The sequence below is a fragment of the Buteo buteo genome, chromosome 18, assembly GCF_964188355.1.
Source record: "Buteo buteo chromosome 18, bButBut1.hap1.1, whole genome shotgun sequence".
NCBI classification, from domain to species: Eukaryota; Metazoa; Chordata; class Aves; order Accipitriformes; family Accipitridae; genus Buteo; species Buteo buteo.
Window position 1 is genome coordinate 26,039,350 of NC_134188.1, and position 22,476 is coordinate 26,061,825.

Genomic DNA, 22,476 nt, shown 5'->3' on the forward strand with positions numbered 1-22,476 from the left:
ACTAAACCATGTCCCTAAGTGTCACGTCTACACGTCTTTTCAATACCTCCAGGGATGGCGACTCCACCACTTCCCTGGGCAGCCTGTTCCAATGCTTGACAACCCTTTCAGGGAAGAAATTTTTCCTAATATCCAATCTAAACCTCCCCTGGTGCAACCTGAGGCCGATTCCTCTTGTCCTGTCACTTGTTACTTGGGAAAAGAGACTGACCCCCACCTCGCTACACCCTCCTTTCAGGTAGTTGTAGAGAGCGATAAGGTCTCCCCTCAGCCTCCTTTTCTCCAGACTAAACAACCCGAATTCCCTCAGCCGCTCCTCATCAGACTTGTGCTCCAGACCCTTCACCAGCTTCATTGCCCTTCTCTGGACACACTCCAGCCCCTCAATGTCTTTCTTGCAGTGAGGGGCCCAAAACTGAACACAGGACTCGAGGTGCAGCCTCACCAGTGCCCAGTACAGGGGGACGATCGCTTCCCCAGTCCTGCTGGCCACGCTATTTCTGGTACAAGCCAGGATGCCGTTGGCCTTCTTGGCCACCTGGGCACACCACTGGCTCATAGTCAGCTGGATTTTGACCAACACCCCCAGGTCCTTTTCCACCGGGCAGCTTTCCATCCACTCTTCCCCAGCCTGTAGCGCTGCGTGGGGTTGTTGTGACCCAAGTGCAGGACCCGGCACTTGGCCTTGTTGAACCTCGTACAATTGGCCTCGGCCCATCGATCCAGCCTGTCCAGATCCCTCTGCGGAGCCTTCCTGCCCTCCAGCAGACCAACACTCCCACCCACCTTGGTGTCATCTGCAGAGTTACTGAGGGTGCGCTCGATCTCCTCATCCAGATCATTGATAAAGACATTAAACAGAACTGGCCCCAGTACTGAGCCCTGGGGAACACCACTTGTGACCGGACACCAACTGGATTTAACCCCATTCACCACCACTCTTTGGGCCTGGCCATCCAGCCAGTTTTTTACCCAGCAAAGCGTGTGCCCATCCAAGCCAAGAGCAGCCAGTTTCTGCAGGGGAATGCTGTGGGAAATGGTGTCAAAGGCTTAACTAAAGTCTAGGTAGACAACATCCACAGCCTTTCCCTCATCCACTAAGCGGGTCACCTTGTCATAGAAGGAGATCAGGTTGGTCAAGCAGGACCTGCCTTTCATAAACCCATGCTGACTGGGCCTGATCCCCTGGTTGTCCTGTACGTGCCGTGCGATGGCACTCAGGATGATCTGCTCCAGAACCTTCCCCGTCACTGAGGTCAAACTGGCAGGCTTGCAGTTCCCCAGATCCTCCTTCCGGCCCTTCCTGTAGATGGGTGTCACGTTTGCTAACCTCCAGTGAACTGGGACCTCCCCGGTTAGCCAGGACTGCTGATAAATGATGGGAAATGCCTTGGTGAGCACTTCCACCAGCTCCCTCAGTGCCCTGGGGTGGATCCCATCCAGCCCCACAGACTTGTGTGTGTCTCAGTGGTGTAGCAGGTCCCTAACCATTTCCCCTTGGATTATGGGGGCTTCATTCTGCTCCCCGTTGTTGTCTTCCAGCTCAGGGGGCTGGGTACCTGAAGAACAACTGGTCTTACTATTGAAGACTGAGGCAAAGAAGGCATTAAGTACCTCATCCCTTTCCTCATCCTTTGTCACTATGTTTTCTCCCCACATCCAATAAAGGATGGAGATTCTTCTTAGCCCTCCTTTTGATGCATGTTGCTGTGTGCTGTTGTATAGATAAGGGTGTACAGGATGGCTTCTGAATGTGGGTTTTATGCTGTGTCTTCCATTTCATCTCTAGACTAATTTACACAAACTTGAAAAGTGTTTCAGTGGGATTCCTCTGTTTAGAAAGAGGAAAAGAGCCTTATTTTGAGAGTTGGAAAAACAATCTAAAATGCTTTGCTTGGAATATGGAATTCCAAAAAGCTTTATTCTTTTCCTTCCCCTAAAATAGCTGCCTTTTCTGTATGTGTAGCTGTGAATGGCTTTCACACCCACCTGCAGTGGCAAATTAACAGTGTGCTCCTCACTGAAAACCCAACTGTGAAAACTATATGCTTTGTCTTCAGCTGTTTTGAATCTACTATGTGCAGCCTAAAACATAGTCTCAAAGCATTTAATACACTAAATGCTTGAAACAGGTAATCTCTTGGCAGAGCACCCAGAATCTCATAGGCACAATGAAGGTCTGGAAACCTCACAGGCTGTGAATGTTTTTGATTTTGAGTGTAGGAATCTTGTCAGAGATGGCTGCATGCATAGTTTATACGCAGTAAAGGGCAGTAATGCTTTGGAGTTGATGGAAATTATTGGCTTGGCTTTTTTCCTGCTGGGATCACCACCCAGGAACCATACTAAACCAGCTGCTGTTTTCCACCCTTAAGAGAAGGGAGGATTTAAGACAAAACCAAAAACCCCGTTAAAGGTTATTTTGCAGAGGGCAAGAGTTTCCTGTGCCAACAATTTGGTTGCTGAGAGGAAGGGGATAGAAGAGGCTCATGGCAGTGGATTCTGTGGTGGGACATAACTCTATCCTCCTTTTTCCTTGTTGTCATCGGGGGAAGTAGCGCAGACCTCGTGGACCTGGTGCCTACTTGGGACTTGCATTCCTAACCACGCTTAAGACTAACGCTCTTCCCCCAGGCTCTGCAGCTGAAACTGTAAGACAGGCTTTTTAGCAAATCGGTCTTTGTGGTTTAGTTTCTCCATCTATACAACAGGAATTTTTTTTATCTTGCAGGGATGTTGAAATCTGTTTAAGATTTGTAAGGAAATAGAATTAGTGGAATTGGGAACTGTAGAAGACTGGGAAATGGAATATGTGCCTGGCTGTTAGCTGAGAGATGACATCCTGTTCCCTGTTAGTGTGTTGTGATGCATTAAGTATGACATGGGAATTAAGCACCCAGGAGTCTCCTCTTCTCTCTGCTCTCTGGGAGAAGATGAAATGGAGTTACTTTGTAAAGCTTAGGCTGTCTCTACTGTTGTTGCATTTAAGGAAGGCATAGCCCCTCTGCTTAGGAGAGATTTTCTTTGGCTGCAAATTATACAGATAATCTCATGGATTTTTTTAAATGTGTCAGCGCTCAGCAACCTTCTGGTTTGGCAGAGCCAAAGTTTCAGGATTGTATCATAAATGTGAAGATAAATCTGAAGTAAACAAAAGGGAAGGGACATCTGAAGAAAAAATATTCTTTTTAATCATACAGTAGGAAACATGGAAGTGGAGTGACAATTCTGTACACTTTGGATCAAAGCAAAATGCAGAGAACAGACGTGTTAAATCCACATCATCCAACCTATTTTGAGATCTGTAACAAAAAATGAGTTTTGTTTTCTAATACACATTTTAATTTTAAAACATGTCTAAGAGTAGAGAACTGTAAAGCCTTTTTGGGTTCCATCAACTGTCTTTTATTTCTATCGAGTTAAAAGCTTCTTCTATTGCTGTATGATTTACAAGAAATACTTATACCAGACAACATGCAACAGCTAGTTGGGCAAACATCAGTACATAAGATTTCAGCTTGGTTTAAAAAGGCAGCTATATTTCAAATATGCTTGGTTGCGTGAAGCTGACATGTTCCAGACAACCTTTCCTAGCCAACAGGAATAGTTAGATTTCCCAACGGTGTAACACAAATGAGTCGTTAGCTGCTGTAGAAGTCTGGAGCGTTTTAAGTTAAATCTGGCACTGCTACGCTGTATGGTTCCCATAGGGCTGCAGAGTAATGTGGGTTGACAGACTTATTGCTTCCACTGCTGTGCTTGTGTCAGCCTGCAGGAGGAAAGGAGATGCCAAGTCCCAAGGTGCAAACTGTTTTGTAGTGCATGTTTTGCTACCGTTTCTGGTCCTTACTCTAAGGATAAGAAAGAGCAAGATGCAGGAATAGTTGGCTTCATTGTTACTGTTGCTGTGTTCTGAGTGCATTTAGATTAACTTGCTTGCTGTCTCAACGTTGTTTTTTCTTTTTTTCATGTGCTTCAGTGATCTTCAGAGGCTTGGGGAACTGCAGTCGGAACTGGCAGGGATGGCAGATTTCACTGCAACTTACCTTCAGTGTCAGCTGCTCCTCATCAAGGTTTGACTTCGTCTGTGCTTTGTGGGCCATTCTTCAAAAATGCCCCCAGTCCATCACAGTGGTGCACTTTCACGTTTTTATGTTCGTTCTGAAAAGTGATGTATGATGAAAGCACAGGTTCCATGGATTTCTGATATTCCTGCTTCCCTTCTGTGGCAAATAATTTATGCAGTAACTTTGCCAATGAGTACGCCAGTGTAGATCTCTGCTGTACCTAGGGCTTATGTCGGTTCGTGTGTATTTTGCCAGTGCAGAGTTTATTTTCTGACAAAAATCACAATGGAGGCAACTACTCTGTAGCCTTTTATGTTACGAGAGTCACTTTTCTCTGCTACTGGCCACTGGAATACTTTTCGGCTGCTCTAAGTGGAGTTTTTATAGACAGTGTTTTGTAGACAGCTTTTTTGGCACCAATGCCAAAGAAATTCTTTAGACTTGATTGAGCAAAAAATCAGTTGTGCTTTCTTTTACAGTGCTGAAATGACTGATCTATCTGGTATTAGCAGGTGAAGTGGTTAGTTTGACACCATGGCAGCAACCCTTTTCAAAGTCAGCTTCTTGCTGTAAACAGGAACTAATTTTTTGCTTCACTTCTCAAGCTATAAGCTGGCCATAGTATTTAAGTTAGTCTTTTGGCATTATTTAGGTGTTTGAATGTAACTTATACACATGTAAAGCAAGAACTAAAGCAAGCAACAAACATGTTTCCAGAAGGGACTCAATAAAAGCTTTGTTATGTAAAATCAAGAAGGGATTTCAGTTTCTTTGCTAAATGTGTAGCTGCCAGTTGGCATATCTCATGGCAGCCCTCAAATCCTTGGAATACATTTATCGCCCAAAGAAGGTATTTTAGATGAGTGGTGTTACAGTTCTGTACAATCCTAGCTAAATCCAAAACTTCTGCCAAAGCGAAATGTGCTATCCAGGCAGAGGACCAGCAGTTGGAGGTGGCTTTGTTGCCCTTCTCCAGGGTTTGACTGGAGTGAACCAGATGGTTTGTGTATCTGGCAAAGAAGAGTGCTCTGTTTGGATGAAGGGGGTGAAAGCTGCATCAGCCGTTCTTGGCTCAAGGATGCAGAGGAGTCAGTAATGTGGCTGAAATGAAAAGTAACTTATAATATCATACAACTAGAAATTCTGATATGGCAGAGAGAACCTGAATGTCAGAGCAGCCTTTTTCATTAGATTTCTTTCCAATTGCTTCTTTCCCCAACAGAAAGAAGCTGTTGGGGAAAAAAATATCTTCATTTCCCAGCCTCTTGAGGCTCAAAAGATTCCAGACATAGAACTTCCAGACAAAAGGCTCTACATACCCTGTGATTTTAGGGGTAGTTAGCTGGGATTCTGGGGCCAGCCTAGATGAAGGATATAGTCTGTATGTTCTTGAGCTTTGGGTACAGCCAGCTTTGTGTGTAGCTGCATCTAAGGTCACGCAGCTTCAAAAAGGAGACAGTGATATAAATCATCCAGTCAAGTGTTCTTAATTTTTTTAAACATAAATCAAAAAGCAAATAGGGTGTGGTTGAATGGGGGTTTTTGGTTGGTTTTTTTTTTTAAATACAAGTATCAGTAGCTGATGTACACTCAGTATTCATAGTAACTCCAGAATCTTTGGTGGGATGGAGACTGTCAACAGGAAAGTTCAGAAATATAACTGTGTAGGTGTGTTTCTGGGGACAGTTGTTACTGTTTCTGCTTTTTGCCTGCAATCTGAGATTGCCCTGATCTTGGTCTCAGAGAGGTGACAAAGCAGTGGGCTATTGTTTTTCTAATAAGTGACTTCATTCTGTGTAAAGTTCTCCTTAAAAAGTACTGAAGAGTTTGGCTCGGTCAGTCTCTAATTTATAGCTTTGTTAATATTATTCTCAACTTCTGTTTTATATTTTGTAGTTGTATAGGTATCCCTGTGTATTTATAGAACAATACATAATTTGTAGGCTTTGGTTCTCTGTGTTATATTTAAAAGCACAAAAGAAAACTTTGGCCTGCTTTTTCAACCAACGTGTTGGCGTACAGCTGGGAGACAGGGCATCTTCCCTGCTCCCAAGCTGATCTAGCACAACGTTATAATGTTTAGACTGAACTGGGGATTTATCATCATTTCGTGGTTTTCTTCTGTAGGCCTTGCAAGAGAAGCTGTGGAATGTGGCAGCTCCTCTGTACCTGAAACAGAACGCATTGGCATCTGCTGCAGCGAAACAGGTGAGGTAGAAGCATCTGGGTCTGTGCGGAGGCAAGTCCTTGGATACGAGCCCTTCCTTGGCCATGCAACAATAATAATACACTTCTGACCTTCCACTGTGGTAGTGTTGCCCAAAGTGGAGTAATGTCCCTCATCTTCAAAAGATGAGTGGCAAGTGGGGGAGGTTCATGACAACTGTAAAAAGGCAAACATCATACCCATCTTCCAGAAGAGCAAGAAAGAAGATCCAGAAAACTGTGGGCTGCTTGGCCTCACTTCATTCCCGGGGAAGGTTATGGCCCAAATCCTCTTAAAAGCCATTTCTAAACAAGTGAAGGTCAAAAAGGTGATTGGGAACACCCAAAATGCATTTCCCAAGGGCAAATTATGCTTGACCAACATCATTGCTCTCTGCAGTGAGGGGACTAGTGCTGTGAGCAAGGGGAGGGCAGTGGATGTCATATATCTTTGACTTTAGCAAAGCCTTTGATGTGGTCTCCTGTTGTTTCCTTTTCACCAAACTGACAGGATTCTGCCTGAGTAAGTGGGTGATAAGGCTCCTCCAAATTGAGTAGCCAGTTGATAGGCTGGGAGAGGGCATGGCTGCTGTTCAGGCTGGTCTGGACAGGCTGGGGAACTGGGATGACAGGAACCTCCTGATGTTCAGCGTGGGGATCCTGGTGGACAACACGTTGAATGTGAGGCAGTAAAGAAGGCCAACTGCATCCTGGGCTGTTTTTCCAAAAGCATAGCCAGCAGGTCTGGGGCAGTGATCCTTCCCCTCTGTTCAGCCCAGGGGAGATGACATCTGGAGGGCTGTGCTGTATTTTGGCCTCCCCAGTAGAAGGAAGATGTTGACAAACTGGAGCAAGTCAGCAGAGGGCCACCAAGGTGGTCAGGGGCTGGAGCACATTCCCTGCAAGGACAGGCTGAGGGAATTGGGCTTGTCCAGCCTGGAGAAGAGAAGGGTTCAGGGTGGATGTACTGCTCTCTACCACTGCCTCATCATAGGGTATAGCTGAGACAGAGCCAGACTGCTCTGGACAAGATGCAACACATGCAAACTGGAATAAGAGGAACTCTGATTAGATATAAAGGGGGGGAAATTTACAGTGAGGGTGGTTAAATACTGTAACAGGTTGCCCAGAGAGGTGGAGGGAATATCTGTCCTTGGAAGTGTTCACAATTTGATGTGGCCCTGAGTAAGTGGATTTAATTAGACCTGCTTTGAGCAGGGGACCAGGCTAGGTGACCTCTGGAGGTCCCACCCAACCTGAGTTATTCTGATTCTGTGATGTATAAATGATCCTGGAAAAACTGAAGCTAAGCCCTAAGAAAAGGTAAAGGAGAAAGCAAGGTATTAAATAATCTGGAAACAAATCTAGGGTGAAAGCAAGTTCATGGATCTGCTGGGAAACTATGCTGACATTTTGAGTGTTCAGTTAATTAAAATGTAATAAGAGGCAGGTACTGCTGTGCATCAAAACCTTCTATGCTGTTGACAGCTGTCCCCAGGGATGAGTAGAAACAAAAGCCTATCAGCTTTTTAAATCTTCACTAACTGAACTGTCTGTCTTGGGTGCCCTTCTCAGTTGCATGTGAACCCCCTGGGAAGTTTTATCTGTTGTGATTGTGAATGTAGATCACTTCCCGTCAACGCAAGGTGAGGGAATATTTCCTATTCAGTAATTTGCAAGTTCTTGGCTTCTGTACAGTCATACTGAACTCAACTATATTGATCTGAGCACTTCTCTTGTCTACTGAAGCTCATTTATTCAACAGGTAAAGTATGATGAGTAAAACTGTGCAATGTCCCATCTAAGCTTTTAACTGTGTATCTAAAATAGCCCGGAACATTGCTTATCTTGTGATAGTTCCCATCTTCAGCTGCAGTACATGAAGCGTTGTTGAATGTAAAGTTGTTTTCAAGCGAACTTGTCAAACCTAGCTCCAAAAATGTCAACCTGAGCAGGACCACTGAGGTTGCTCTGTTGTGCTGCTCACATTTTGTATTCCAGAGTAGCCAGTGGGAATCTGTGAGTGCTCTACCCCTAGAAATTTAAAATGCAATGTCAAAAGATAGACTGCCGATGGAGGGAGTGCTTGATTTCAGGTCAAGTTTCACGAATTGTATCTTTAATATAGCCAAGATAACCTTTTAGTATTAGGTGCCACTTTACGCCGTGAAGAATTTCACCAAAAGAATGAGACTCATGGATTAATGTGTTCCTCAGTATGAGGAAAAACACCAGAATCTTGTGAGCATGCTTGTGCAAGAGTTTAACTGAGTCTGATGGTTTGTTAACCCTGTGGTGTCTGTCTGCCAGATCTTGGAAGAAACTTACAAAATGGAGTTCATGTACAGCGGAGTGGAAAGTAGACAAGTGGTCATTATTCATCACATGAGACTGCAAGCGAAGGCGTTACAGCTTATAGTGACTGCGCGTACCACTAGGGGGTAAGGATGACCTGGTACAAGGATCTTCTTAGGGTTAACTGTAAGCTTAGTTTCCTCCAGCTTTGTTTGAAAAAAAAAAAAAAAAACCAAACCAACAAAAAACCAGCAAGGATAAATTAGACACATAAAACATCACGACATGCCAATAACCATTTGCTAAACTAATTCAGAATAAAGAGCCTTCTTTTGCCTTTGGTGTAGCTGTACAGTGACACAATACTAAATTAGATGACAAAATTATTAGGAAGACATGTTGTGGGGGTTGAGTTCTCTCAGCTATGAACATATAAATAGGTTAAAAATGTTGTAGAGTTGATATTTGGGACCTATTTATACAAGGAAAAGTCATGTACCAAAGAATGCACTAATTGTGTTTGCTTCATTAAGTATTATTTGCTGAGTTTTTAGCATCAGAAAAGAATTGTCTTTTTGACTGATCTGCAACTAGTGTTTATGTGACTTGGACACAAAATGCTCGTGTGTGGGTAACATGAGAGGCTCTGTGTGGTTTGTTTTGGGAGCTGAGGTCAGTGAAGTTACACATGGGTTTGGATGGCTGTAGAATTAGAATTTCATTCGGTGGAGTTAGAGCAAGGTGGTTAGTATCCTAATTTGTTTACTTTTGTTTTGAGTTTGTTGCTATCAATTTTCTGTGTTGCCATAGAGGTCCATAATATATTTGCCTCTTGACCTCCTCTTTTATAGGTGGAAAGTTAATATTTTCTAGCAGTGGTGTTGGGACCTTAACTGGTGCCTTATGCAAATGATTTTTTTGTGGGAGTGGGATATGGATGTGGGGAGGGAGATGGCAATTGCTTTTTTTTTTTTTTTTTTTTTTCTCTTGTGCGGAACACCTTTCTGGCCTTAACATTGTAAGATCTTTTAGTTTTTGGGAGCTTGAACTGGATTCCAAAACCCCTAAAAGCTTATAGCCATAGAGCCAGATTTCTCTATTTAAAACTAAACCAAGGAATGTTATCTTCATTACAGAGTGGAACCCCTTTTTGGGATGTGTGAAAAATTCCTACAGGAAGTAGATTCCTTTCAGAGGTGAGAAACTGTTGCTTCTTCACTTTATGTTAGAAAGTCCCCCCGCCATTGTCATCAGGGAATATTCTGTTTGTTTTTCATCCCTTAGCATATCCCTTCCCCTTTTAATGTCCTACATCAGGGACTGCTATCATTACATGATAAAGCAAGAAGTAAACTCCCTTCTAAATGTGGGATCAATGGAAGAGCTTTCCTGGGAGTGTGACAAAAAGGGAATTTCCCTTTTCTTTATCACAAATTTCTAACTTGTAAATGAGAGAGCGAGTGAGCTGTCTACATGCTCAAGGTGGGAGTCATCTCGCCCAGGTTTTGACATCTGCTTTGTAGACCACTGCTTCTGAAGCACTCGCTCAGCTCTCCTCTCACTGGAGAGGTGTTTTTTCATCTTGTCCTAATCTAGATGTCTAAAAAAGGTCAGGCTAGGGATGCCCAGGGTTTTTTTGTTGACTCAGAAGGGAATTGGGTAGCTAGCTGAGAGACATAGGTATCCAGAGTTGGCTGAGCAGAATTTCATCTCTAGTTCTGATTAAATTCCCATTTATTTGTGGTCCATATGCTTGGCAGTTGTGGCTGGATCAGTGATGAGAAAAGGGAGCCAAATTTACCCATTCCCTGATGTTTAGCTTATTTGGTAGCTAATGACTAGAACTGTTCATTTGCTTTGTATCTTTTCTTTGCTCTGAGTCTCAGGATGAGCAAAACTCATCACTTTTTCTGAGAAATGTAACTCCTATGGGCAGTGATGAATTCCACAAAGGGAATCTGGATGATGGTGGATCTTGTCAGTTAGCTGTAAGGTCACCTGTAAACACTCAGACATGTAAAATCCCCGTGTCTAGGTTGTGCAGCCTCAGCATGCCAGATTTTAGCTGCATCCCATGACAGAGTAGTTGAAATTTGTTGTCTGCATAGTGGCAGTCATAGGAACACAAGGATGTGTATTCCTGCGTATCCCTCTTAGCATTGTACAGAGGAGAGCATGATTTTTCTCCACCCCTGCCAAGCTGGTGGTAGAGGCTTCTGTTTATGGATTATGAGCTCCTGTAGAGCAGCACTAGGATCCTGAAAAAAATCTCACTTCTCAGGCTTTAGGACCTGAAGCTGTTTTGGGCATGTCCAGTATGCCTGTCCAGGCTTTATTGAGTCAACTGTAGGTGAAGATACAGCACAACACTGGAGATGACAAATGGGGAGGAGAGCCCATTGTTCAAGAGGCTGTTCACCTACAGAAATGGTGCATTTTTTTTTTCACCAAATTGCATGAATATTTACTAGGCTTACACAACTGTCTTGCTAAACACCACAGGAATGTTGCTGGTAATAACAGATAAGCCACCAGTGACTCAATCTAATGAACCATCTTCTGCATGCAGGGTTGTAGGGTAGTAGCCCAGTTTTACTTCTCTATAAAGAATAAGAAATACCAAACGTTCTTCTTGTGAGAGGCTGTTGTCCCAAACTATAGAATGGATTCCATTCTCTGTTCTTGACCTCTAGAACTAGCTTTTCCGCCTCCTCGCTACTGATTGTAGTTTACTATTAAGATTTCACTCCTCAGATGTAATAAGTAATACTTTCATAAATATTGGTAGAGAAAAACCATTCTGGAAACTTTGCTGCAGCAGAGGGTCAGACAACTCACGTATTGGGTGCATGGGTATGACAGATCCTGTAATGAGTCAGCTATGTAGTTAGCCAGATGAAAGCATGCAGCATAAAGAATTAGGGATATGCATGTCTTCACTGAGAAGCACAAATTTAAAAACTGTGCAAGGCAACTATGCCAGGAATGGCTCTTTCATCCAGCTGTGTTTCTTTGTTGAGACATCGAGATTGAATGCAGAGTGCTGGAATTGCCTGTAGTCTCATTTAATTAGTACTTTTACTATCTAAATAGCATTACAGCTGCAGATGCAATCTGAGCGGACAAATCCCTGCAGTAGCTGCTTCTCATTAATGCGTTGTTGATGGGCACCTCAGCATTTCTAGCTCCTTTTCTGTGAATCTAGATTCCTTTGCCCGCTAGGCTCTGTATTGATGAAGGACCCAAGAAGTGAGATCTGCATAGCCCTTGATGTTGTCAGTTTGAGCACAGGGTATGTTCCCAACATAACTAGCCAAAATCATCTTTATCTTATGTATGAGACGTGCATCAGAAGAGGACTTTGCATATCTAATTCTGTCATTATAACTAAATGTAAGGATTAAGTAGCCTGGCGGAAAATAACAATACTGTTGAAAATGTTGAAAAAAGTATTTGATTTTTAATTTATTTGTAACACAGATGTTTCATCTCTGAGCTCCCACATATGCAAGGCAGTTTTGTAGACAAATTGCTGGACTTAATGCCCAGACTCGTGACATCCAAGCCTTCGGAAGTGGTCAAGATTCTTCAGACAACACTGCGACAAAGTACCTTTCTCCACCTTCCTCTTCCAGAGCAGGTCAGTTTATCACAGAGAATTAAAATGCAATATCCTTGAAGACTGTCTTAGCATCTGAGTAGTTTCTAATATACCATGAAGCTTTTAGAATTCGGGTTTTTGGTTAGCCCCAAGTATTATTTCTTCAAAGGCTTTCTTCTTCTTACCTAACATCCTCAGGGCTACTGCTAGTAATACAGAAGACTCAGTAATTCCTGGCAGTATCTAAAAGACTCCAAAGCTCATGCACAATTTCTCCATTAAGAACAGTAATGATTGTCTTTTTTTCTTTCCTCCTCCTCCCCTGGCCTCATTTTTGCCAACCGCTTTGGCCCTACTAGCTCCATAGAGCTACTGCAAATATCATTGAGCCTACTGGTGAATCTGATAATCCTCTGAGGTTTACATCGGGGTTGGTAGTGGCACTGGATGTTGATGCAACTCTGGAACATGTGCAGGATCCCCAAGGAACCGTTAAAGTTCAGGTAAGCAGTCGCTTGACACAAATGCCAGAAAGAATGCATCTTATGGGGAGTTTGTTTAAGGATGTCAATACTTCTAAATTGCAAATAATTGTACACTTTATTAGTAAAAATGTTGGATTTCTGTGTTTTAACCACACATTCTGAAACTGGCTTGTATATAGTGTGCTGAGTTGACTTGTGTGTAGTTCCTGAGAGTTTATTTGAGCACTTCGATGCCATTCTGTGCTCCACACAGTGCTTTCACATGCACTGGGCATGTTACGGACATGAGCACAAATAAACGCTGGTGAAATTCCAGCTTGTGTAGTGCGAGAAGGAGGAGCAGAAGAAGTTGTTCTGAACAGTCCAGAAATATGCAGGTTTTTGGCTCTTTGTGTTTACAACTGTCATGGTTTAACCCCAGCTGGCAGCTAAGCACCACCCAGCCACTCGCTCACTCCCCCCACGGTGGGATGGGGGAGAGAATCAGAAGAGTTAAAATGAGAAAACTCGTGGGCTGAGATAAAGACAGTTTAATAGGGAAAGCAAAAGCCGTGCACACAAGCTAAGCAAAACCAGGAATCCATTCCCCACTTCCCGTTGTCAGGCAGGAGTTCAGCCATCCCCAGGACAGCAGGGCTCCATCACGCCTAACGGGGACTTGGGAAGACAAACGCCATCACTCCCAACGTCCCCCCTTCCTTCTTCTTCCCCAGCTTTATCTGCCGACCATGACGTCCCATGGTCTGGAATATCCCTTGGGTCAGTTGGGGTCGGCTGTCCCGGCTGTGTCCCCCCCTCCAACTCCTTGTGCCCCCCCAGCCTCCTCGCTGGTGGGATGGGGGGAGAAGCAGAAAAGCCCTTGGCTCTGGGTAAGCCCTGCTCAGCAGGAAGGCAAACATCTCTGTTTTATCAACACAGTTTCCAGCCCAAATCCAAAACATAGCCCCATACTAGCTACTGTGAAGAAAATTAACTCTATCCCAGCCAAAACCAGCAGAACATCTTAACTTTCTTCCTACTGCTGAATCCCTAGTTTCAAATGCAGCTGAGGAGGTAGGTGTGGTATGATGCCAAGTAAAATACGCAAATTCACTGCATAACAAAGAAATGAAAACCTCTGTTTACAATGCAGAGGAAGAAGCTGATGTCAATGTATTTTTTTTTTCCACCTGTGCTGTGAGTCTGAATGGCTGGTGTGTGGCTGTTAAATCTAGGGCAGCTGGACTCCTGGCTCCAAGATAAAGCACACCTTCCTGCCTTCCGAACTCAAACAGCAAACACCAAAATAACGCACACTGTGCAAATCCCCAGTCGTCATTCAGTTGTTTCCTTTTTTCCTTTTTTTTTTTCTTTTTTTTTCTCCCCTGTAGGTATTGTATCCAGATGGACAAGCACAGCTAATCCATCCTAAACCAGCTGACTTTCGAAATCCTGGTCCTGGAAGGCACAGACTGATAACTCAGGTTTACCTCTCACACACAGCCTGGACAGGTAACGTTAACGATACAAGTTCATGTGATTGTGTCGCTGCGCTTTTCTAAGATAGGAGCGTGTCTTGCTTGATCCCGGTCTCCTGCACATAAGACATACATGCCTGCAGTCTTGGGGGGCTTTCAGGATCCTGGAGTCTACAGCCGTTGTCGGTGCTACCCTTAGCGTTGCTCAGATTTCTGTTCTTGCAGCCTTTTGAGCAGTTACATCTCCGTGGTTGACAGGGCACTGCTGCTCCGTAGGTGACTGGAGGGCTGCTGTCGTGGGAGGGGAAGGCGCTTTCTACGCGCTGGGGGTTGCACGTGCAGTCTTGCGGCGCTGAGAGCGCGTATTCAAGGTGAGGTCACCCACTTCTGTGCAGAGCAAGATCAGTTGCAGGAGTCAGGCCTGCATCCTTATTTAAAGGCAAGGAGTCATGGTAAACTGATTCATTGTAATTCATTGGTTTAGACCTGACAGGTACTCTGAGCAGGGCAGAGAACCTTTGGAACTGTGTGTACTCAACAGTACAATTTCACTGCTGATTAAACTTTCACCCTTTTAAATGCCCTAAAAACCCACCCTTTAGCTCTGATGAAATATGTGACTCCAGCACTCACGTTCAGTCTCAGTTGGCATTCACACTTCCCTGTGAAAGTACTTCAGTAATTGGCTTGTGGACTTCAAACAATAAAAGCAGAGAGTATTTGTTCGCAGCTCCCTTTGTCTTGTTTTCTTTTAATCCTTTCACTTTTATTCAAATGTGGGCTTTTTTTTCTGAGCAGTTATTAATAGGGTTTGGTGATTTTTTATTTTTTTTTTAACCAACAGAGTTTTGTTTAGTGCTATGTTCTTTCACATACTCATCTATGTCTAGCATTTCCATGGTGTACTCCTTCATCCTGCTATCTTTGTTTTATTTTGGAGAAGAAAAAATGGTATTGTTTCTACGACTGGAAGTATATGGATTTAAATGGTCATCCTGCACCAGAGGGAGCTGAATCAAGTCCTTATTTCTGCTTCTGCAGTGTTCAGTGGAAGGGCGTTTTAAGTATGGCCCTAGGGGATTCTGTTCTGGTGTCTCTCCCAGCCATTATTTTAACTATAAACTTTGACATTGGCACTTACCCATATAAACCATGGGGAGGACACCAAGCTGGGAGGGGTTCAGGGAAGGGGGTCAGAATTCAAAATGGAGAAATTGCCTTAAATCAAGACAATGAAACTTACTGAAGGCCAGTAAAACGTGTGTGCTTAGGAAGGAGAATGCCCAAATACAAAGCAGAGATTAACTGACAGGCGTATAGCAGAAGCAACAGAGGTGACTGCAAGCGACAAATAAAAGAAGAGTTGACAGTATGGGAAAAGGCAAGTCTCGGGGAGGTGTTAGCTGGACTGTGGGATAACTGTGGAAAAAGGTTATTTCTTGTGTTCTGTCTGGCACTGATGACATCTCGGCTGCAGTTCTGGGCATCGCATCTTAAAATTATGTGGGTTTCAGTAGGTTTCATTTAGGTTTCAGTAACATGGTCCCATTGTGGGTTAACCCTGGTATATGGTTAAGCCCCACACACCACCCAGTGCTCGCTCACTTCCCCTCACCCCTGGTGGGATGGGGAAGAGAATCAGAAGGGTAAAAGTGAGAAAACTGGTGGGTATTGCACCGTTCAGCAGGAGCTAAAACATCCCTGTGTCATCAGCACCGTTTTGGTCACAAACCTAAAACGTAGCACCATGAGAGCTACCATGAAGGAAAACGAACTTGATCCCAGCCAAAACCATTACAAGTCCCTAAGGAAAAGTCCTAAAGGAATCAGGTTTTTCAGTCTAGAAAGGAACTTTTTGATGGGGCTATAGTCCAGCATGCTGCTCAGAGTCATACTATGTAGACTGAAAGCCCAATTTTTGTTATGACCACTGGGAGAAGAACCAAGTGAAATTGCCTTATGGGCAGTATTAGGAATATCTGTCTACCTGCTGAGATGGTGAAGGAGTGGAAAAGACTGTCCTGCCATGTAAAAACCTCCCAACAAGAGAATCTTCAAGTAGTCTCCTCTGCTGTGAGTCTTATCAGACATTATCTGGATTTACTTGATCCTGCCATAAAAATAGAGGTAGCAAGACCACCTAGTTCTATGGTCTTTTCCGATTTTATTATTATTTGGTTGGAGTTACTTTTAACAGTTATTTTTGAAATTTGCTATTTTCAGGTTAGTCATGGGATTCTCTTTTTAAGCTGTGACAAAGGGTGAGGGGGCACACACCTAAAACGGTGCTTAGTTCTACTGTGCTGAATGTAATGACAGCGTTGTATTTTCAAACACCAGATTGGATTCTGGTCAGCCCAGAATGGCTCTGTACTTAACCCAGTATATATGAGAGAAAATTTCATTCAGTATTGGTTGTTGACTGTGTGATGACAAGGTTGTTCTGTTTTTTCTCTGCAGAGCCATGTCAGATTGAAGTGCGGTTGCTGCTGGCTTACAATTCCAACAGGAGCAAGGCATCTGCAAAAATTCTTAAATCTACCTGGAGTGAGAGCTTGGAGGCTCTCCCACAATCTGAAAACGGCATAGAGGGGACCATACCCTTCAGCAAACCTGTCAAAGTTTATATAATGCCCAAACCTGCCAGACGGTGAAATCTGCCACTAAAAGAAATATATTTATGGGCTTGTTGGGTTACATGAAAACAATATACAGTATTCCAAGATAGTGAACCAAACCAAAACAGTTTTATACTTGTGTAAAAAAAAGTCAACCGCAGAAATAAAGCAGCTGAAGAACGATTGCTCTCCTCTGCTAAGAAGCAGATGGCCCAATACAGGAGTTATTCAGCTACTTAAGAATAGTTTCAAGAAAATGGAGGTGTTTCTATATTGAATCAACAAAATCAAGACAGACCTCCATCAGCATTCCAGGAGTAATTTCATTGGGCCGTATCTTCAGTTTTTACTTACCAAAAGTTTCTTTTTAAGGCCTCCAGGTTTTCTGCTATGTATTTACTAGGTATTTACTATGTAAATGCTTAGGCACATAAATCAATGTTATTTTTACAGTACTCTGAAATGAAGCTAAGGAGTTTGTTTTTTTGTGGGAGTTTGTTGAGGGGTGGGTTTTTTTTTTGAATGCCTAAAATTTGTATTTGTGCATTGGTACCTAAATTCTTAGTGAAAAAAAAAAAAAAAAATCTAAAGTGCTATTGTTCTTGTGTAGGAACTGCACCTCAAAGTGAAATGGCCAATTGCCGTAGGCTAAATCCTGAGCTATTTTACATCCTGTACAGCTGTTCTGAAGCTAGGACGGTTTTGGGGAGGGCACAGGTTGTTCATGTTGTGGTGTGGGGGGAGGAGGAACCTGTTGGTGCAAGCAGCGGAACTTCAGTTAGCAGGACATGGAGTTTAATTGAGTTTACATAAAATGGAGTCAAACGTATTAATTTCTGAATTGTAATCCAGTTCTCCCGTTGCATATTTATATGTCTTCAGGAACAATGCAATTAAGTACCATGGGTTGGAAAATTACTAATCCCATCCCACTAAGTTCTGCAGAATTTCTTTCTTTGTGGTGATCTTGGCGTGAACCAATCTTACTGAGATGAGAAAATCTGTTTAGTTTTTCAATTCAGCAGCAGGTTTGGCAGTCAAAGTCTTTCTGATCAGCTGAAGTAGCCAAACACGCTCTCAATTAAGCAGCAGTCAGGCAGCTCGTCAGTGTTCCCCTAAGGAGGTGAGCTGGGAGTACGGAGGGACAAGAACTTATGAAAAACATGATCCTTCTGGCATTCCTGTTGGAAAGTGTGTCTGTGCAAGGCTTCAGTGGACTGAGGAACCTCCTATGATTAGTAGCAATCCTTTGGTAGGATTTTCTAGGAGCGCTTAATGTGTGAAACTTTATAGTGCAGCAGCCAAATGTTACCTGTGTTCAGAAATCAATTGATTAAAAAAAAAAAAAAAAAGTGTATTTTTAGCAAGTAAACAAAGTAGTGAAGAAATACTTTCCAGTTGTACAGAGATTGGTGTAAATAACCCCTTATGTGCTTTCCCACAATAAAATTGGAAAACTCATGCTAATCTGTTTCCTCTTTATTCTATGAGTGAACGTGCATGCCTGCATGGTCCTAGGCTAGTAAGAGATTATGGCAAGTTTTTGTGATTTTGTTTGAATTTTTTAGTACTGACATGTTGTGCTCCAAAGACTCATAACCATAAAACTGTTCAGCTGCTTTAGGTTAATTAAATATCCTTTCTTAGTGCTACTGCTCTTACAAACTGGTTTTTGGTATTTCACCATTAGGGTGCTGCTGTGAAAACCTCCTGCACGTGTAACAGCCGAGTTGTTACCATCTGACTTCTCTTTGGCATCCTCAGCTCAGTTCCCAGCGGACGAGGGTTGCTGCACATCTCTTACTGTGAAGCTGTGTCCGGACAGGTACTTGATGATTGAACCAGCTCATTACAGACTTTTTTTTTTTTTCCTCTCAATTTTACACTTCACCAGTATTTCTGCAGTTTTTCATCCCAATAAACACTTCTAATTTAAATGGTGTCCATAGGCTCCAGGCCACGACTGATGCTTTGGTGGGCAGAGCGGAGACCAGGGGCCGAGGGAATGCCCGTTCAGTCCTGAACGCCGCCCCTCGCTGTCAGCGCAGCGAAGCTTTCGTGCTCCTGGTGGACCTGCAGATAAACCCTCTGGGTTAGCCAGCTGTCCAGCATAACCTCTGCCTTTCTTCAAGGTAGTTCGGCTGCTCTGCGGTTATCGGTATTTGAGTTATGATTTATCGTTTGTTCCCAGGCCACAGATGACCAAACAGCTACTCCATTCTGGACAATTTTTTTTTTTTTCAGTATCAAAATCTTGGCATCTTTCTCTCTTTTTTTTGAGCACTGGAACAAATTTCTACTGTGTTGCTCCCCTTGTGCTCTGCTTGAGCTCCTTTCGTATAACATACTAGGCAAAGATCGCTCACCTTCTGTATTACCACCAACTGAGAATCAAATACTGAAGGGCTATAAAAAAGTTCTTCACCTGTAATTTCAAGATGCCTAAAACTACTTGAAAATTAAGACTGCTACAAACATTTCCAGTCTCCTAATGAGAGTATTCCATAGTTGGCTTCTTGATTGCATCCTGTATTTTTTTCTCTTGATTCCTAGTTTGAATTGTGGAGGAAATCGTTGTTTTTCCTTTTCTTCTTAGGTTTCATCTATTCAAGCAGATGACTAACTCATTGGCATTTTAACTGAATTGAAAAAAAAGTGTTCTGTAACACTGATGATCTTAAGATTCAATATCAAATGCTGTTTCCCTAACACTGTACTCTTTCCAAGATTCAAATTTACCTTTGATTTCCCCACTCTGTGGGTAAGCAGACTTGTAAACATAGAATCACAGAATGGTTTGGGTTGGAAGGGACCTTGAAGACCATCTAGTTCCAACCCCCCTGTCATGGGCAGGGACACCTTCCACTAGACCAGGTTGCTCAGAGCCCCATCCAACCTGGCCTTGAATGTTTCCAGGGATGGGGCATCAACCACCTCTCTGGGCAACCCGTGCCAGTGCCTCACCACCCTCGTAGTTAAGAATTTCCTCCTTACATCTAATCTAAATCTACCCTCTTTCAGTTAAAACCGTTACCCCTCATCCTGTCACTACACTCCCTGGTAAAACATCCTTTGTAAAACATCCCTCGTAACTACGTTATATTGGAGCAGGTCTTTCTGTACAGTACACTACTACTCTCTTGCTGCTATTCTCTACCTTTTCCCTTCTTACTAAGTATGTGTTTGCTTTTGTTTTGTTATTTTTTGGTTGGTTTGTTATTTTTTGGTAGGTTTTTTTTTAACTGCTTACCTTGATCCCCAGTTTATTTTAGCTTACTTTCTCTTTTAAATGCATTTTCACCCCGTGTTCCAACATACGGGAAATGTGAAAGGCAATTTGTATAAAAGGTAAGCATTCTGAGATTTTGTTGTAGTTGTTTAAATCTAGATACTGACTTTTTCCTCCCACCCTCAGGTTAGAGACATTTAGGCTTTTCTGCTCTCAACAATACTGGAGTTCACGCTCTCTGTGGAGCTCCAGGACTTTGTGTCATCTCAGAAGTGTCTCTACCCATTCACTGGTTGTCCTTTAATTTTGGCTAACACTATACTTCTGCACTGCAATAGCCTAAGAGATAATTGATCTCGGAATGAAAAGAAATCAAAGGGCCATACTCGTGCAAAAAGCTAATTCGCATCTTTCATCTCTATTGAAGAGGGAACAGAGCACTTCAAATCACAGTCACCGGAGTACAGGGAGATTCTGTTCTCTCAGATGTTTGCCAGCGAAGGAACATGGTGCCAGTAAAGAGCTGCAGCCATAGGGAGATTGAGCAATCCAGAATCAAGGGCAAATAATTTGCCAAAAACTAACGATGTTCAAACACCCCTCACCTCTGCATTTTACCTCCCATAAGGCATAAGGGAAGAGGGTCAAGAATCTGGCAGAGAGAGGAAAAGGCTGAGCTTAGTGGTTTGAAAACATGTTGTCGTGTTTACCGTTTTTTCAGACTTAATTATACATGGCAACTGTGTGTGTGGGAAGCCTAGCTCTGGATGCTTTTAACGGGAAATTCATCATCAGCTTGCTGCAGTCCACTGAAATTCATTAGGCCAATTCTTAGAACTTTGCAAGTAAATAATGCAATTATCAAGTCAAGAACTCCTAAAACAATGCATAAATGTACGTGGAACAAAGTTGAAGCTTACGAGATATTAACTCAAACCTGGTCTGACTTTCACGTATCTGATCTTAAAAAGTACAGGAAAAATTAAGTGGGCAGGTACAGTCCCTGCAAAAAGTACCGAGCAAGTTCTTGGGAAGACAAAAGAACACGGCAGGCATTTAAATTAGGACCATATGACATCATCTTGGGTTCCAGCTCACGGCGATGGGTTTCCTCTGGATTCCTGTCTTGCCTGTCTGAATTCTCAAATCTTTTGACCAAGTCAGAGATACAATCGCTATTTTTGTCTTATTTCACTCGCCTCGTCCAGTTCATTCCTAGTAGCAGGCACTAAGAATGGGGGAGCAGGCTGCCTTTTCAGTTTACAATTTGCTAATGCAATATTGGTGGGACTTCAAAATGAAGTTTGAATGCTCACAGATGCTAGACTTTTGCACAAACGCTGCCCGATGTCCCTTAAAAATGCTGGTCGCGTCGCGTTCGGTGTGCCTGTGAGCCTTTTTATGGCCTCTTTCTCCTGGCTGCCAGCTCGCACGTGCTGCTTCACAAAGATAAGGGCTGGGGACCGACCCGCTGGGCGGCGGAGCAGCTGGGGTGGAATCTGCCTGGCACCCGGCCCAGCCGCGGCTCTGCCTTAATGAGAGCGTCAGGGTGGGAGTTCGCTGCCTACTGGGAGATCGTTTTCCTGGTGGGAGGCAGAGGAGTGGGGTATGCGAGAAATCCTGCCCTATAAAAGTGCATTCCCATGATTTGGGCGACGAGCCTGTAATTTTAGCAAATTATTTATGGCTCTAGCTGAAAGCAGCGATTTAAGAAAGATACCGTTCTGAGCTCTGGTTGAATTTTTTGATGAATCAGTCCCAGCTGTTTCCACCATGTAGCAAAGCCATTTCAGGCACCAAGGAGGAAATGGGGCTTTCAGTGACTGGAGCAGCCCAAGTGGAGCGGCCGCTTTTGTGCGAACTGACAAAGCTGACTCGGGAAGCTGTGACGAGAGCAGGAATAGAAGACAGGGATGGAAAAAACTTGCAGCAGATAATCTCCTTGTGGACACCGACATTTTGTACTGATGGTAGCAAAACTTGGCGGATTTACCTTTAAAAAGAGAAATCCATTTCTCCCTGTTTTAGAAGTGGAATCTTCTGTATCCTACCGCTTGCCAAATGAAAGGCACAATTAAGAGGCTGCAGCACAAAGCTGGCTAGGGCGCACCTCTGAAAGTCACCTGGCAATGCTACACGGGGTTTGCTCCTCCCATGCCTTTTGGGAGGGCAAAACACATCGCACGGGTGACAGGAGCCCACGGTATTTTTCTCAAATGCAGCACCTGGGCTGAGCAGTTTTGTTGGACGTGGCTTCTTCATTAATGTGCCACATTAGTATGAAAATATTTTTTAAAAAATGAAAAAAAGGAAAAAACCCCTGGAAGTGAAAGTTTAAGTCTTTGCTCAACTTCTCCTAACAGTGTAACTCACATATGGCAGTACTTTAAAAAAATGGAATTGCCCTCTCAGTAAAAACCTTACAAAGCCTCTTCCTATTTAAGGCTGCCTTAAGGCCCAAAAGCTCACAAAATAACACAAATATATGACTGTGATCAAGAAAGTCAAACCACCTCCAC

The 22,476-nt window shown here is 43.3% G+C and overlaps 1 protein-coding gene across 1 annotated transcript in view; it reads left to right on the forward strand.

The window, feature by feature from the left end:
• Nucleotides 1-18,189, forward strand: part of INTS4 (integrator complex subunit 4) — a 39,428-nt gene extending 21,239 nt beyond the window's left edge. The window contains exons 16-23 of the mRNA XM_075050191.1: nucleotides 3,980-4,073; nucleotides 6,195-6,275; nucleotides 8,583-8,713; nucleotides 9,704-9,763; nucleotides 12,048-12,207; nucleotides 12,528-12,671; nucleotides 14,024-14,144; nucleotides 16,571-18,189. Of these exons, the coding sequence (XP_074906292.1) occupies nucleotides 3,980-4,073; nucleotides 6,195-6,275; nucleotides 8,583-8,713; nucleotides 9,704-9,763; nucleotides 12,048-12,207; nucleotides 12,528-12,671; nucleotides 14,024-14,144; nucleotides 16,571-16,764 (985 nt within the window). The 3' untranslated portion in view covers nucleotides 16,765-18,189. The remainder of the gene's footprint in view (nucleotides 1-3,979; nucleotides 4,074-6,194; nucleotides 6,276-8,582; nucleotides 8,714-9,703; nucleotides 9,764-12,047; nucleotides 12,208-12,527; nucleotides 12,672-14,023; nucleotides 14,145-16,570) is intronic.
• The last annotated feature ends 4,287 nt before the right edge of the window (nucleotides 18,190-22,476 follow it).